We start from the raw sequence: 17,689 nt of genomic DNA on the forward strand, positions 1-17,689 counted from the left end.
AATACTTTCACTTCAAATATGCTTAATCCTGGCATCAGGCCATTCAAAAATACTGTTTTGTTGGCAGAATCAATTATGACTCTAAATAAAAATGCTCATTTACAAGAAAATATGTCAAACGTACTTTTTGCATCTGGTTTTGCATATGAGCTCTTTATACAGTATTTAGAAATACCTCTGCATACTATAATCTAAAACAACTAACTGTGACATTCATTGTAACTTTTTAATGTTAGCAAAATAACTATTTGCATGACCTCTTTGGTTTCACATGATTCTACATGTTTATAGCATTTAATTAATATGTACACTTTGTTTAACTAAAATATATCAAATATTTTATGTAGGCAACTAATGGAATTGGTTGAACCCAACTAAACCAAATCAAAAATAACTAGATAGCACTTTTGTAAGAACATTGTTGGGAATGTAGTTTTATTTGGTACATCCAAAGAACAAACAAGAATATCCAAAAAATTAAGATGCAGCACTCTAAATTTTGCTGGGTTGTTTTTAACCCGATGCTGGGTAAATATTGGACAGAACACATGTATAAACCATTGTTTCAACGCAAGGGCTGCTTAACTCATAATTGGGTTAACAACAACCAAATGTTTATTTAAAACCCAAAATGTGTTATGTCTAATAGCCAGCTAATTTACTAGCTGAATGTACAGTGATGTGGGTGTTCTGGCTGATGCAGTGCAGTGTTATTTTTCAGTTTCACAGTATGAAATAAAAATGTAAGGAGATCCTTCACAGGGTGCATGCTTGCATTGTGTTTACAGTAGGCTTATATTACATAGTTGAAAGTCAAAACAATCTGCTTTCAGTTTACCATCACTATTATGTACCTATTGTATAAGGAAGCAGAGTTTGTATAAGCTTTGCATCTCTGTTTTGCATTTGTTCTGAGCAACAGCTGTTCTTTGTTTAATCCTGTTTGACTTTCCGGATTACACACTTAGCCTTAAGGAAAAGGTCACGCTTTCATTTTCTTATTAGCAGACATGATCTAACTTCAACTGATGGTCTCATCAATTAAGTTTTAAAAAGTATACCATCATCAGTGAAAATGAAGGGTTATGTGTGTCCTTAAAAAAATAAATATACATAAAAGCATATGTAATTACATTGTAGTATACTACATTACTAAGCCTAGGCTGTTATACATTTAGGGGCAGTTTCCCAAACAGGAATTACCACAGTCCAAGATTAAAATGCATGTTTAAGCTGCCTTAATTTAAATACACATATCAGAGCCATAGTTTTGTACTTGAAAAAAAACTGTATTGTTTTTTGTAAGGTTTGTTTAAATGTTATAAAATAACTAAGCTTAGTCCTGGATTAATCTAAACCCTGTCTGGGAAACTGCCCTTTAAAATATCTGTACAGTTTAAATGCATAATAGAATAAGTTAAGTCTATAAAAGAGAAGTAAAGGATGTGCTATTTCATGTGGTCTTTGTTTTTTGGTGGGGCAACAATGCAGCATGTTTAATTGGTCAGAAAGTGGATAATCCAGAAGCTTCAGTTCTATTCAATTCAATTTTATTAATAGTTTTTATAAATTAAAATTTGACGTATGTATGTCACAACTAAGAGAATGGCTTGTTTAAAAAGCTCAACAGAATAAAAATAATTGCAATGTTTTAAAATTAGACTTAACATTAGAATTTACAGCGTAATATTCAAATACAGTAAATACTGTAAAAAAAACTCAAAATCAAAATATTGTTTTATACAATAAGAAGTAAGTAATCTGTCTGTCTGTCTGTCTGTCTGTCTGTATATGCAGTGTACCTAAAAACAAACCTAAAGTTCAGGGGTCTCATTTATAAAATTGTGCGTAGGATCCTTACTAAAAGTCTACGTAGGCACAAAAGCCAAAAATGGCATAAGCCAAAAATATTATGACTTATAAAACAAAGCAATGTTCCCTTTATAAATCACAGATCAACTGCAAGTGTGCGTACATGAAACATCCTTATATCCCACCCTTTAATCCCATTCTCCTGTCAAGTTTTTTTTAATAGATTTGCGTGAGAATTGGCATACACACGTTACCAGACCTGTTTTGTGCGTACACATGCTTTATAAATGAGGCCCCTGATGTTTTGTCAAAACAAAATCAATAAAACTTAATAAACAAAAAACTAATAAAGAAAACATTATTATGATTAGTGCTGGGCAAAGATTAATCATGATTAATTGTATACAAAATAAAAGTATTTTTGCATAATATATGAGTGTTTGCTGTGTGTAATTATTATCTATATATAAATACACACACATTCATATACAGTGGGGAAAATAAGTACTTGACACATCAGCACTCCCATCAGCAAGAGGATTTCCAAGTGTGCTATTGACACAAAATTTCCACCAGATGTAGCCATCAAGCCAAATATTGAATTCATCCAAAGAAATCAGAACATTTAAGTATACAAGTTGAGTCATAATAAATAAAGTGAAATGACACAGGGAATAAGTATTGAACATATGAAGAGAACAAAATGCAAAATGGCATAGAAAGCCAGGAGATCACCTGAAATCTGTCAGTATTGAGAGAGAAACCCTCCCCCCTAAAAATGTTTGTGTCAATAGCTAGAAATCCCCCTACTGACAAAAATGCTAATGTGTCAAACACCTACTTTCCCCGCTGTATGTATTTAAAAAACATGTACATGTGTATAAATATTTATTTATATTTTTACAATTCTATATAAACAACAAATGGATATATAAATGAAAAAAATGTTCTGAAATGTATACATGTATGTCTGCTTGTTTAAAGCTCCACTGTGTACTATTTTTAGTTAATTCTTAGCAAAAACCCATGTTTTCTTTCAAAAGTATGTGCTCATTCATGTGTAATTACGCCCACCCCACTAATCAAAGTATTCTCGTAAGTGTAGAATCTGCTATTTAAAATACATACCGCCGTAGCGCTCTCTGGCTGAATCCATGTTGTGCCTCCATCTTTGAAATACATTCGCCGACGAGGGACATTCCTGAAATTCAAGCTCCGCCTTTCGCGCTTTCAGACTACACTCAAGCTGGCCGCGAGCTGAAGCCTACGGAGGTTTCATGTGTAGGCGGTATATGTCATCAAGACAGACTTATTTCAGAATATTAACAATTATAAAGCTGACATTTATTCTTAGTTAATTGTAAATTGATGTAATATGCTTATGACTTGCGAATGTAATGCTCAGTTAATTTAAATAAACCAGGCTTGATGACGTATGCAGCCTGCGACCTGCGTAGACTGAATCCTTCGGCCGCACGCCGTGATAAACCTGCGATCTAATGCTTTGATTTGAAAGCCTGTTGAAGACATATTCTCGAGGACATTAAAACAAGTCGCCAAGGAAGCAAAACGGGAATTTTAAACGACAACGGGACGGGAAAACATCAAGACCAAAGTCATATTGGAGTTAGTTTTCCAAGATGAGCCTCAACGGGCAATGAAGTTGCACTTTCTATTTTCACCACAGGTAATTCAGCATATTCGTTTACATCTATACAGTCTATGTTGTAAACTTGAAGTTTTATAGTTCTTTGGCTAACTATAGCATATTATGCAGTTAGTGTAAACACGCATGTGGTTCGAACAGCCACACGCCGTCTCTCCGCCCATTTATGTAATCTGAGGTGCTGAGATAAATGTTTTTCATCTTTTCTGACCTCTAACGTAGCACAAACACACGGTGACAGCGCTATTTTTAGCCTTTCATTGATAAAACGCCGCTGATCTGCGCGTCTTTCGTTTCATTTTACAAGCGTGTGAAAGTTGAGCGATCTTATTTCACCAATATCAGAGAAAGCTCTTACATATACACGGACATGTAACGTTTACTTAAAACATAAGCATTGGACTCTGACATATTAGTTTCGCGTCCATTTAAACCTGTCATTACTCCAGCTCATGAGTAAATGACAGGAGAGGAACTGGTCCACAGACCATCTCCTCAGTAATCTGAAGAGAAGCGGTCGAAAATGGACAAAAAGAGACGGATTTAAACACCAAGTGTAAACGTAATGTCTCTCTCTCGTCCACTTGTGATCTGATCGACGAAAACACATCTTAATACCAAGTTTAACAGCCCCTGTGATATTTTTCCTCGCGTGAATGAAAAAGGAGTGTCTAAGCTACGTTTATGATTGCTTTTTGTAACTTATGTGATTTTAAGCAGACATATCATGACAATCAGACTTTTTACATGTTTAACATAAATCTGTGTGCTTTGACGGATCACAGGCAAATGACAATGCAAATTGTTCATTTTTTTTCATTGCTTTTGCTTTAGCTACTGGAAGCCATGTTAACCTTGGCATGACAGGGCCACCGTACTAGTTAACACGCGTTCCGAATGGGGGGTGCTATAAACTAATAATCAGTTGGTTGTCATATAGAGTTTTACCGCTAGATGGGAGTAGATCCTACACAGTGGGGCTTTAACTCTTTCACCGCCAGCGTTTTTTAAAAAAGTTGCCTGCCAGCGCCAGCGTTTTTCATGATTTTCACAAAAGTTCAATGCCTTCCAGAAAATGTTTTTCTTCAAATATATAAACATACAAAAAAAAAAAATAACGTTTCATTCTACCTGCCTGTAATCAGCTTTTGAATATGGGTAGGTTTCTGTAAAAACACCACATTATGAGCAAAAAGCAGAGATAATTCCTTTTTTGTGACGGACTTTTCATAGAGATCCCATTCAGAGCGATCTTTAAAACAGACACGGACATGAAGCAGCTTGCCATAGGGCAATACTTCCGGGTTTAAAAAGTTGCGGAAGGGTGGATAATAGCGGTATTGCGGAAAGACGGAAATACTCATGGCGGGGAAGCGTTTTCTCTTGATTGACGAGATATCTCGTCAATGGCGGGGAAAGAGTTAAATATACATAATTACACACACATATATTATGCAAAAAAGCACTTTTACTTTGTATGTGATTGATCCCGATCCCTCCCCAGCAGTAATTATAATCCTTTACTAAAAAATAAAGTTTTACCAAAAATGTGATTTTTCTTTTACCTAAACCATTTTTTTCTGGTTTGTGAATTGTGCTTTGTATTGCTTGATGATGCTCCTAGTCAGAAAGTTGCTCTGTCAGTCTCTCAAGTTCCTCAATCTCTCTGGAAACATCTAAAAACATTTTTGCGATAAGTATACAATATGCAAAATATTACTCATGAACAAATTAGTTTATGTTTTACATTTTTTCTTACCCAACAGTGCGATATTGCTGGTTTGTGACAGTGCAAGTTTCATTGATCTCTTTAGTCCAATTTCAAGAGCATTTTTTATATACAGCTACACAAAGAAACAAGATTCTGCTTAGTTTTAGTCATTTACATCTAAATACATGCTTGTCGTGTTGAATGTAAAACCAGTACCTTTAGGTTATTGAACATTTTAAGAAATTCATTTTTTGCCATGTTAAACATGTCATCTTTTTTTGAAATAACCGAACCCATTAAAATATTTTGCCTTCTCTTCATGGATCCTTCTCCTTTCTCAGCTGCGGCTACTAAAATAAGCAACATTCAGGATTAAATTTCTTTCCCAAATTTCTTTCATTTTCATTTTACTTAAAAATATATGGCAGCAAAATAATGTGTATGTATACACTATATACAGTACAATAAAACTGAGTGGAATGCCAATAAAGGCTTGATAAGTAACATATTTGATTACACTCTATAGAAAACATCTCTTTGGTAATGTTGTGTGTTTGCCTTACATATATAGCGAGAAGCCATCTGATTCTGAATGGTTGTTTGAATTGATGAGTAAATATTTTTCTTCATTTCTACAATGTCTCTCCTAAGTAATGCCTTCAGTTTATTTTCCTTTTCAATAGTTAAAGAACACAGAAATGAATGAAATATGAAAATCAAATTAACATGTAAAGAAGCACAGTCAAGATTTACAAGCGCTGGGGGCTTAAACCAGTATGAGTAAGATCTTTAAAAACATATGATCTCATTTTCCACAAGTTTGAATTAGCAATTAAGTTTGCATAAACTAATGTTAACAAACACAACCTTATTGTAAAGTGTTACAAAAAACTGTAACACTTTAGTATGGGAAACATATTCATTACTAACTGCACAACTTTTAGTTTACTTTCTTTTAATAATACTTAAGGTATTTGATATAGGTATAGTTGATTTAGGTGTAGGTATTGGGTATAGGATTAAGGGATGTCGAATATGGTCATGCAGAAAAACACAATATGTGCTTTATGTGGTGGTTTCCCATACAGGTTCAAGACTAAAATGCATGCTTGAGTTGCCTTCATTTAAAAGCAGCTTGCAATGATATATCTTAACATACTGTATATATCAGTGCCATTGTTTTGTCTCAAAATGCACACCAGTAATGTTTATCCTATGGTATGTTTGTAAAAAATCTCATTAAATATCTTACTTTAGCTAAGTCCTAGTTAAAAGTAAAAATTGGTCCTCATAGTGTTCCCGACAGGTATAGTGAGCTCACCTCTGCTTTGATGAAGTTCTGAATGTGATGTAACATGGGAGATCTGGAGTAAGGACTGGACTCATTCTGGATTATAGTGAATTTATTAAGGTGTTCCTGCACTGATGTTCCTGTTTTACCACAGATACTGAAGCCAAGAAAAAACATATTCATAAAAAAGGTTTATTGCAGTAATCATTCACCACGTTTACATGCACACCAATGCGATTATTTCCAATAATGCGAGTAAGGTCTTAATCGCAGTAAGATGTTTACATGACTGGAGCTAACCTCTTCACTCCGGTTTACATGCAGTTTTTATTTTCGGATTATTCACACAAAGTCCAATGCAGAGCACAAATGCTGAACTCACATATATGGTCTTAATTTACTTACGTTAAATGACAAACACGTTGTTATAGATGTATTTCTGTCAGGGTTTTGAGACACTCAAGACACGAACCCAAAAGCAGACGTTGACAACAAAGGATTTATTAACAAACAGGGGAAAACAGAAAAACAAGGCAAAACAAGGCAGGGAAAACACAACCCTACACTGACACTAACCTTAACAAAAACTAACAATAAACTTTCCAAAACTTTAAACAGGTCAAGACTAGGATTCATAAACTTACTCATAAACTTAAACTTAAAGCAAATCACATACACCTGGAAAATAATCACAAGTAAGGGATCAGGGAAAAAGTGACGAGACCCGGGAAATGCATGGTCAGAATAAACCAATACTAAAACCACGCATCTCCCACATAGAACATATGTACTGTCAGAACCCTGCCATGCTAAACTAGATCTAAATACAAACAAGGATCTGGCAGGATTCTGACAGTACGCCCCCCTCAAAAGGCGACTACTAGACACCCTCAAGGGGGAACACTAAACACGGTACATGACAGATTGACAAACCGACAAGACCCAAGAAAACACTACAATTAACAACAAAGGTAGACAAGCAGTCGGCGTCTCTGGACGCGCTGGCGGCTGCGTCGGCGTCTCTGGACGCGCTGGCGGCTGCGTCGGCGTCTCTGGACGCGCTGGCGGCTGCGTCGGCGTCTCTGGACGCGCTGGCGGCTGCGTCGGCGTCTCTGGACGCGCTGCCGGCTGCGTCGGCGTCTCTGGACGCGCTGCCGGCTGCGTCGGCGTCTCTGGACGCGCTGCCGGCTGCGTCGGCGTCTCTGGACGCGCTGGCGTCGGCGTCTCTGGACGCGCTGGCGTCGGCGTCTCTGGACGCGCTGGCGTCGGCGTCTCTGGACGCGCTGGCGTCGGCGTCTCTGGACGCGCTGGCGTCGGCGTCTCTGGACGCGCTGGCGTCGGCGTCTCTGGACGCGCTGGCGGCTGCGTCTCTGGACGCGCTGGCGGCTGCATCGGCGTCTCTGGACGCGCTGGCGGCTGCGTCGGCGTCTCTGGACGCGCTGGCGGCTGCGTCGGCGTCTCTGGACGCGCTGGCGTCGGCGTCTCTGGACGCGCTGGCGTCGGCGTCTCTGGACGCGCTGGCGTCGGCGTCTCTGGACGCGCTGGCGGCTGCGTCTCTGGACGCGCTGGCGGCTGCGTCTCTGGACGCGCTGGCGGCTGCGTCGGCGTCTCTGGACGCGCTGGCGGCTGCGTCGGCGTCTCTGGACGCGCTGCCGGCTGCGTCTCTGGACGCGCTGCCGGCTGCGACGGCGTCTCTGGACGCGCTGCCGGCTGCGACGGCGTCTCTGGACGCGCTGCCGGCTGCGTCGGCGTCTCTGGACGCGCTGCCGGCTGCGTCGGCGTCTCTGGACGTGCTGCCGGCTGCGTCGGCGTCTCTGGACGCGCTGGCGGCTGCGTCTCTGGACGCGCTGGCGGCTGCGTCTCTGGACGCGCTGACGGCTGCGTCTCTGGACGCGCTGGCGGCTGCGTCGGCGTCTCTGGACGCGCTGGCGGCTGCGTCGGCGTCTCTGGACGCGCTGGCGGCTGCGTCGGCGTCTCTGGACGCGCTGGCGGCTGCGTCGGCGTCTCTGGACGCGCTGGCGGCTGCGTCGGCGTCTCTGGACGCGCTGGCGCGCTGGCGGCTGAAGTAGCTGGGCTGGCAGGACAGGAAGCTGAGGCTGGACAGACGAAGGATGTGGTGGAGACGCCACCACTTCTTTCCTCCTCTTCTTCTTCTTGTTCCTGGGTGCAGAAGGTGCAGGGGAGAAAACAGGAGTAGGCGTGGATGAGGTAGATGTGAGAGAGGCCCCCAGGGTCGGAGAGGCGGGAATCAAACTCAGTCTTATTGACCCCGCGATGAGACCCCTAAGGACCGATGGCTGCGGTCCGACTGCCGACTCATCATCCCGGGGTCGTTGCTGTGGATCAAGACGATCCACCATCTCCCAAAACGGCAGAGAGATGAGAGCCGCTCCTTCTGAGATGGGAGGAGGATTATTAAGACCGGCCAGGAGGTACCTGTTGACCATCCGGTCAGAAAAGCAAGCCCTTCTGTCCAACACCTTCTGGGCATAGTCCTGCAGACTACGCCCCCTCTGGGGAGGAAACATCCCAAATCCAGAACGTGAATCTGCGATGAGCCCATTCCACCACTCTGGATCCTCGGCCATAGTCCGCTGGGTTCTGTTTTGGCACGTTCGTTCTGTCAGGGTTTTGAGACACTCAAGACACGAACCCAAAAGCAGACGTTGACAACAAAGGATTTATTAACAAACAGGGGAAAACAGAAAAACAAAACCCACGAGGGGGGGCAAAACAAGGCTGGGAAAACACAACCCTACACTGACACTAACCTTAACAAAAACTAACAATAAACTTTCCAAAACTTTAAACAGGTCAAGACTAGGATTCATAAACTTACTCACAGATAACCAACAGGGTATTTGACAAGACGAACGTGCACAGAACAGCAAACACAAGGACAATAAATAGGGACAAAGCAAATCACATACACCTGGAAAATAATCACAAGTAAGGGATCGGGGAAAAAGTGACGAGACCCGGGAAATGCGTGGTCAGAATAAACCAATACTAAACCCACGCATCTCCCACATAGAACATATGTACTGTCAGAACCCTGCCATGCTAAACTAGATCTAAATGCAAACAAGGATCTGGCAGGATTCTGACATATTTCATTATCCGGTGCTGTGATGAAGATATAAATATGACAGTACCTGTAAAGGGCATTCACATTAAAACGATATAAAAATATAGTTTTAAAAATCGTTTTATATTAAAGATAATAGCAGAGTTCACACAACAACTATAACGATAGCGATTTTGACACATGATGAACGATAAACCATTGACAGCCAATCAAATCTATTTGAACTTGAAGTGCACGCGCACTTAAAATGCAGTAGAAAGCTCATTCATTGCTGAGGTCTATAACTTAAAATTACCTCAGGTGTCCAGCGCTGATGCAGTTGCTGTGAAATTTTCTATCACACTGACTACGCCAAAAGGTAAGATTTTATTAAACTATTCATTGTTTAGTTACGCGATACGCAGCGCGTTGAGGACATCTGCTGGTTTCCCGCTGTGTAAATGCAACAAGGACAGCATATGTACACATTCAGTGACATGTAAACAATTGCAAAAAAGTTTTTATTACAAGAAATATCCAATATTAGGTAATGCCGCGCTCGTTGAGCGAATTAGCATGAAGTTATCATTATGATGTGGTCACTAATAGATTTATCGTTATAATTATAGTTAATGTCCATTAAAGGTTTTATACACTGCTGTCGTGTTATTTGAGCTGTTTCTGAATGAAGGCAGACTGCTGACAGCGAGTCGTGTTGGCAGAGTTCACGTAAAACTTCCTAATGTCAAGTTTAAAACAAATTTGTGTTAAAGGTGCATGACTAAAACACACGTGCACTTAATTAGTGCGGTATAAATGCGATTAAAGCGTTTACATGGACGCATACTGCGATTATAAATGGCGTACGCCACCTCTTTTAATGCGATTATAATTACTGCGATTATGAGCTTAATCACATTATTTTTATCGAATTATCGCGTTTACATGAGGTAAGGTATAATCACAGTATTGACAAAATCCCATTATAATTGCATTATTGGTGTGCATGTAAACGTGGTCATTGTGACATAAAGTGGCACAAAAATTCTTGAAAGAGAAGCTAACATGCAAGTGGACACCAACAGATGTGTGTTTCCCCGAACAGGGCTTATGCTAGTCTCAGACTAAAATGCATGTTTGAGCTGCCTTAATTTAAAAACACCTTGTACTGCCATATCTTAAAATATATCAGTGCCATTGATTGGTCACAAGATGCACATCATTATTGTTTTTTGTAAGGTTTGTTTATAAAAACTACTTAAATGTCCTAATATAACTGAGTCGTAGACCTGGACTAATCTAAACCCTGTCCGGGAAACCGTCCCATTATATCATAAGTAGTATTCTGCTTTCAAGGAAAGACTCCTCTAAGTCCACCGTCAGACTCACTAAAACACAGACTGAATTAGACCTACTTGTGCCAACACACTTGTGCACTGAGAAAGACAAACACATGGGAAATATGAAATATCGACAGAGCATCTATTCAATATTGTAAATAAAACTTAATCTGTAATTAGGCAGTGAACATCAGGTGCTGCAAAATGTCAATACATTTGACAAACTCTCCTAATATATAGCCTTTTCATTCCCACAGGGTCAGCTCGTGGCATAGGTGAGATAGGCGGTTGTCTAACGGCGCATTCACACGGGGCGTAAGCGTTAACGCTTAACGGAAGGCTTGTCTGAAGCGTGGCCAACAGCCAATCACAGTGGCCGCTACACATGCTCCGTTCTTCCATAAACGTAATTGGCTGGCTCTGCCTAGGTTATTTGCATAAGGCGATGTGATTGGCTGACGCACGCGTTGCCGCTTGAAAAGTTGAGAAATGTTCAACTTCTGCCGCGAGCAACGGCACTGACACGGCGCCGACGGATCCACAATTCAGTTCGGTAACGCATGACGTCACCCATTAGAAGTGAATGGGAAGCGTTAACGCTGACGCCCTGTGTGAATGCGCCGTAAGGGATTAAAATGATTGAAGGGGCCTGGCAATCAACATTAGAACACCGCCTTCAGGCCGAATTATGTAAGGACACTAAACCTCTGCCAAAAGAGTTCTGTATATGTTCAGCTATCTAAATGTAAAACGTCCATGAATGTACCCCCCCCACCAAAAAAAAAAAAAAAAAACAATATGGCACCAACTGTCACGCCAGTATACAGCTTGTACGCATTTACTATAATTGTAAAATTAAATCATCCAATTCAACGTTAAAAAAATAATTCTCATTCAATTCGTGTATATTAAAGGAATAGTCTACTCATTTTCAATATTAAAATATGTTATTACCTTAACTAAGAATTGCTGATACATCCCTCCACCACCCGTGCGCGCGCACGCAAGCGCCGGAGCGCGCCGCGACGCCCCGACAGCAGTTAGCTTAGCCCCATTCATTCAATGGTACCATTTAGAGATAAAGTTATAAGTGACCAAACACATCAACGTTTTCCTATTTAAGACGAGTAGTTATACGAGCAAGTTTGGTGGTACAAAATGAAACGTAGCGCTTTTCTAAGCGTATTTGGAAGAGGAACTATGGTTTGCGGCGTGGTGGCACTTTTGGGAGTACTTCGACTCGGCGCAGTAACACCCTCCCTCTCCCATTATTAGGGGGAGAAGGGGAGCGGACTTTTCAGGCCGGTCGAAGTACTCACAAAAGTGCTATTATGCCATAAAATATAGTTCCTCTTTTAAATACGCTTAGAAAAGCGCTACGTTTAATTTTGTACCACCAAACTTGCTCGTATAACTACTCGTCTTAAATAGGAAAAACGTTGATGTGTTTGGTCACTTCTAACTTTATCTCTAAATGGTACCATTGAATGAATGGGGCTAAGCTAAATGCTATCGAAGCTTCGCAGCGCGCTCCAGCGCTTACGTGCACGCACACAGATGATAGAGGGATGTATCAACAATTCTTAGTTAAGGTAATAACATATTTTAATATTGAAAATGAGTAGACTATTCCTTTAAATGTATGCATACAAATCATGGTATATGATGCAGTATTTTGATTTTGATTATATTTCACTTCTGAACTGAAAGTGGGAGCTAGATATTGCAAAAATTACTTACGGAAAAATCCTACTGAAATATGGATTTATGGATCCATGCAGGTGATCAGCCAATTTCTTGTTTAGGTCCAGGACTACATCCCAATTTTTCGACCAATAGCATCCTCCATTGTTACATAAAGCTTGAAGAACTTTATGAAATCCTCTTTTATCCTTATTCTGAGTATAAAACACAAGAAGTCATTAAAAAGCTAGAAAGTGGCAAATAATTTTTCACATCATTTAAATCAGACTTACAGGTGACACGACTGCCTCTGTGTCAGCAACACAAAACCTGACAGATTCCCTCACTCCTGCCGACAGACACTTCTTTAGATCATTATAACAGGAGTCAAAATAGTTGTCCAATTCTTTTTGAGCCTTCGTGAGGTTTTTCTCATATTCCTTGTGGACTTTTTCCTTTACCTCAACACAAAACACATTCATGCAACAGCAGTGAACTACATGGCAGCATTCTGAAGTCACATATTGTACATGTAACATCAACATTATTACTCCTACCATTTCCTTGTCTGTATCAAGTTGAACACTTTGGATCAAGGACAAAACTCCCTTTGCTTCATTGACATAATCTCTTATCAGATCTCGGTTGATGCTCAAGTTAAGATTTTTCAGAGCTTCCTGTAGTTTTGGGATTTCTAAAAATAGCATTTCCAAACCACAAGGCTTTAACAATATTTTACAACACAAGTGTACTTCTAATTCATGTATGATTTTAAAATGTGATCTACAGTATGATCATCATTAATAATGTAGGCAAGATAATGACACTTTACCTGTTACGTTAGGTTCCAGATTTAAATCTGGATCAAAAAATGCACTGGAACTTACAGTGAAAACTTGAAGAAAACCATTGTCTGGGCTCATTTTTTTCTTGAAAATGAGAAATAAAAATAATAAGAACATAATAAGAATGTCAGCAGAAACACATAAAGCAATGAGAACTATGAAAATATACCTGTATTTCAGAATATTCAAACTTTTCTTTGACCCTCGTCTTGGCAAGTTCATTTCTATGAAGTGTGCATTTTTTTTTCTGTTCCTAAAGAATAAATTAAAACAACAAAATATAGATTACACTCTTAAAGGGGGCATTTCAAGATTTTTTTTTAAATGTCAAATATGTGAAGTTTTAGCATAAAATACCATATAAATAAATTAGCATATTAAAATTGCCACTTTGTAAATGTGATGTGTCCTTTTAAATGCAAATGACCTGATATCTGCACTAAATGTCAGTGCCATGGTTGGATAGTGCAGATTAAGGGGCAGTATTATTATAATAAGATCACCTTTTTTAATGTGAACTAAGGTTCTTCAGATAATAAAAATGTATTAAAGCTGCGGTCTGCAAGATATCTTTGATCATATTTACTGAAACTGATACTATGCTCCAATAGAACAACATAAATTAGACTGTTTAAGAAAAAACTCAGCGCTTATAGCTCCACCTAGAGCCTGTTATTTGGTTTACAAAAATACATCGCTCCCGGTTCATCTGGTCCAATCAGCAAGGGCTGTGTAAAATCTGCCTGTCAATCACAGTTCCTGCACGCGCCACTGATCCGCCTCCCCCCTCGTGCGCGTTATATCACCACATGCATCCGCCTGAACTTCACAGGTGTGTTGGATTGAACGCAGCGTGATGGCGGAGAGAACATTCACTAACAAACTTCAGATTCCTCAGAGCTAGGAAAATAACCAATGAAAAGAAGGAAACGGCCATTTAAAAAATTTGGACCGCCATTTGAAAGGTGGAGAAATCTACGAGATTTTAAAGGGTTCAAGCTGGATGCAGAGCTGGCAAAATTACTTCTTGACAGGTAATTGCGCTTTATCATTGATTGTATTTGTGAGTGTTATGTTAGTAAACTAAGTATGCTTGCTAAGTATATGTCACAAAAATACTGGTGCACACGCGCTGACGAGGACAAGCTCGAAGGGAGGTTGCTCAGTGGTAGTGTGCGGGGGCATGAAAATCGTAAACATTCAAAATCATCTCAAATCCTTCAGAGTTGCCGACCGCAGCTTTAAAGAAATGTTTTTCAAAAAACCTTTAACTAAATGGTTCTTTCTGGAACAAAAAAAATTTCTTCTATGGCATAGCTGTAAAGCACTTTTATTTTTAAGAGTGTACCTTATAATAAATTATAAAAAAATGTCTATGGCACAATTCAGTTGCTTTAATAAACTGTAAAACATATGTTTTTCAATTCTGATATACAGTAAAAGTAAAAGAAAAAAGTCTGGAAACATCCTGATTCACATGCAGTTATACACTTTTCTTGTTTAACTCATGAAATAATAAATAAATTATCCATACCTTGTCTCCTAAGCTTTGAAATTGAGTAAGCCGTGCAGATCTAAAACAAAAAAATTAAGTCTGTTTATATATGAAGAGTTTGGTTCCAAAACGCAATAAACGCCATTTTTGAAAAAAAATGAGTTACTGCCAAAATCAGTATTATATCAGGTCAGTATTTAAAAGTAAATAATTAATTTTACGCAAAATCCAATATCCGCCGTGTTATTCTGTCATCTTTTTTCCCTTTTTTCCCAAAATGCGATAAACGCCACTCCTCCTTTTTTACAGAATGCAATAAATCCGTTCCACATATTACAGCGGACCAGTCACGCAATGCAAACAAACATGGCGGCGTGCTGAGTACACGGAGTCCTAGTTTTCCTCATCTACTTTGTACTTCGTGATCAACAAACAAAACAAAATAATACTTTAATGGCATTGATAAACCTGTGGTTGTTTTCTGTGACAGGAAAGATTGTCATCAACATCTAATCATTTACACGAAGCACTCGGGAGACTGGTGCTTATCTCCCGACAGCATCAAGTTTCTCATGCTAACACATTGACCCCAGAGGATCTAATGAATAACTTTACATTATTTTACTCAAAGTCAACGAAAATCGAGCAGGACCAAAACATTTTACAGCTGATCGCTGTGAAAAATGCTAAGCAACGGCGTCAAGTATAACCGCAGCAATATGACAGTGATCTTAATATGACAGTAAGTAAGTGTTTTGATTAATGACATTAATGTTAATTTTTTATCAGTGTATATCACTGTTCAACTAAATTAATATAAAATGGCAAAGATGAATGCACATTGATACATTGATTGAATAGATTTATAGCATTTTGAAAAAAAACCGTCATGGATTTATTGCATTTTGTGGAAAAAATAATTCGTTTTTATAATAAATCTTTGAAAATCAAGTTATGGATTTGAATTTTTTATGTTTTTATAACCTAAAGATGCTATGTGAAAGTTTGTAACAGAAAATAGTTGTTTTCGTCTTGTCACTTTCTTGGTATAGAAAACACGTTTTTACCGAAATTTGTCAAAATGGATTTATTGCGTTTTGGAACCAAACTCTTCATATGTTTTTATATGCTTTTAGACAAACCATGTAAAGACTTAACTGTTTGAAAGCATGAAGTAATTACTGTCTCAGGAAAACTTTCACACATGCTATTATGATGCTCAAGTTATAAGTGATAAAATCTGTGATAGGGGTCTTTAAACAAGAAAAAGTTTAAGGTCTTATCTCTGACCTCATCTTTCTTAGAGCACAATGACCAGCAAGATTGGTAGTCCAAGTATTTTAAAGTATATATTTAATTTTACAGTGAGTCAGTTATACTGACTGAACAGTTGTGGCCTATTTACAATAACAAAACAAATTAAATTCTTACCTAATATAGGCAACTGTATTAATATAATCACTTTTGGTACAGATGAAGTTTATGCTTTTGCACTCTCCTCCCGGTCCCAATTCTTCAATGCAGTGTTTTAATATTGCCCAGGGGTCTTTATCAGTGATGGCTCGAGTGATGTCACTTACAATCCACACAAAAGAACACTCTTTCAGTTTCTACAGGATTTTAAATGAAAGTTAAGAAAAAGATTCTCATGACACAAGTTCTGGTGCCTTCTCTAGGCACCTTTCAGTTCACTTAGAAATGTAATAACCTTCATTCAATGACCACATTATAAGGGAAATATATGAAAAATGTTGTTAAAGATATATGCATCAAATGGTTCTGTTAGTATTGAATCTGATATCCTTACTATCTGATGAACTTGAGAATACTTACAGATTTCCAGAGGTCATCTCTGATTTTATTGCAGTCTCCAGTACCTGGTATATCAACAAGGACAATGTGCTGCAAGAGTTCACAACAATCTGGAACCTTGAAGGTCACGCTCTTCACAAGTGGCCAATACCAGTCACCGGGATTTGCCTCACTATGCAGAATGTAACATGCAACTTCGTTGCCAAATTCAGTAACCTGTTACACAAATAATGTTGATTTAAACACGTCTTTACTGAAAAGCATATCCAGACATAATTTTAACTTAATTGCAATATTACTGTATATAAAACTCGCATCATAACTTACATCATCGGTTGAAATCATTTTCTTACTCATGGACAAAAAAGCTTCAATCTTGACAGATGTGCTATGATTCTTGAGCTCTTCTGGTGTTTTCTTATCTGCATTTTCTCCATATAATGAATTGATCTTTTCAACAGCAATTTGAATCATGTCCTCATTCTTGTCCTCACTGTCATCCGATAAAACTTTAAAAAGATCTTGAAGCTCTTTCTCCCACTCCTGTAAAAGCATAAAACACATTTCATGTTATGCCGACTTTATTTATTTAACTCCGGTGTTTTTTCCATTTACTCATTCAACACATAAGATGAATACTGAGAGTAAAACCTCTTTGGAGAAGAATTCAATCTCTGCTTTGTAGTTGGAGTCACTCAGATTTGCCTCCAACTTAGTTATAACAGCTGTACATGCACCAAAACAGCCAGATGGCAACAAATCCTTTTTTCCCAGAACTGCGCTTAACAGAGAGCTCTTTCCTTCTCCTGATTTCCCAAAAATTCCTATAGTTGCTTTTTTCCCAGTGACCCCATTCATTTGCCTTATTTTTAAAATGATATCTTTGTGCATCATGGTGTCTTGGTCTAAGTTGTCATTGATGCTTTTCATGATTTCCTTTGCCATCTCCATCTTCTCCATATCTGTG

General features: G+C 38.9%; 1 protein-coding gene across 1 annotated transcript; it reads right to left on the bottom strand.

Moving 5' to 3' along the window:
- Positions 1-5,702: 5,702 nt before the first annotated feature.
- On the bottom strand, positions 5,703-17,689 carry LOC129455964 (nuclear GTPase SLIP-GC-like). Its single transcript, XM_073858737.1, has 11 exons — positions 17,374-17,689; positions 17,050-17,265; positions 16,744-16,938; positions 16,342-16,520; positions 14,950-14,989; positions 14,014-14,017; positions 13,403-13,570; positions 12,864-13,264; positions 12,628-12,785; positions 6,511-6,637; positions 5,703-5,861 (listed from the first exon to the last, which is right to left on the bottom strand). The coding sequence occupies exons 1-11, from the start codon at positions 17,680-17,682 to the stop codon at positions 5,703-5,705; spliced, it is 1,956 nt and encodes a 651-aa protein (XP_073714838.1). The 5' UTR covers positions 17,683-17,689.

The sequence above is a fragment of the Misgurnus anguillicaudatus genome, chromosome 20 (genome assembly GCF_027580225.2).
Source record: "Misgurnus anguillicaudatus chromosome 20, ASM2758022v2, whole genome shotgun sequence".
NCBI lineage: Eukaryota > Metazoa > Chordata > Actinopteri > Cypriniformes > Cobitidae > Misgurnus > Misgurnus anguillicaudatus.

Excerpts from the sequence above, each read along its gene's own strand:
- LOC129455964 (XM_073858737.1), bottom strand. The coding sequence starts at position 17,682 with ATGGAGAAGATGGAGATGGCAAAGGAAATCATGAAAAGCATCAATGAC. Across the intron at positions 14,990-16,341 it reads AATACAGTTGCCTATATTAG|ATCTGCACGGCTTACTCAAT; the intron begins GTAAGAATTTAA and ends TTTTTGTTTTAG. Across the intron at positions 6,638-12,627 it reads TATTTCAGTAGGATTTTTCC|TATCTGTGGTAAAACAGGAA; the intron begins GTAAGTAATTTT and ends TCTTGGCTTCAG.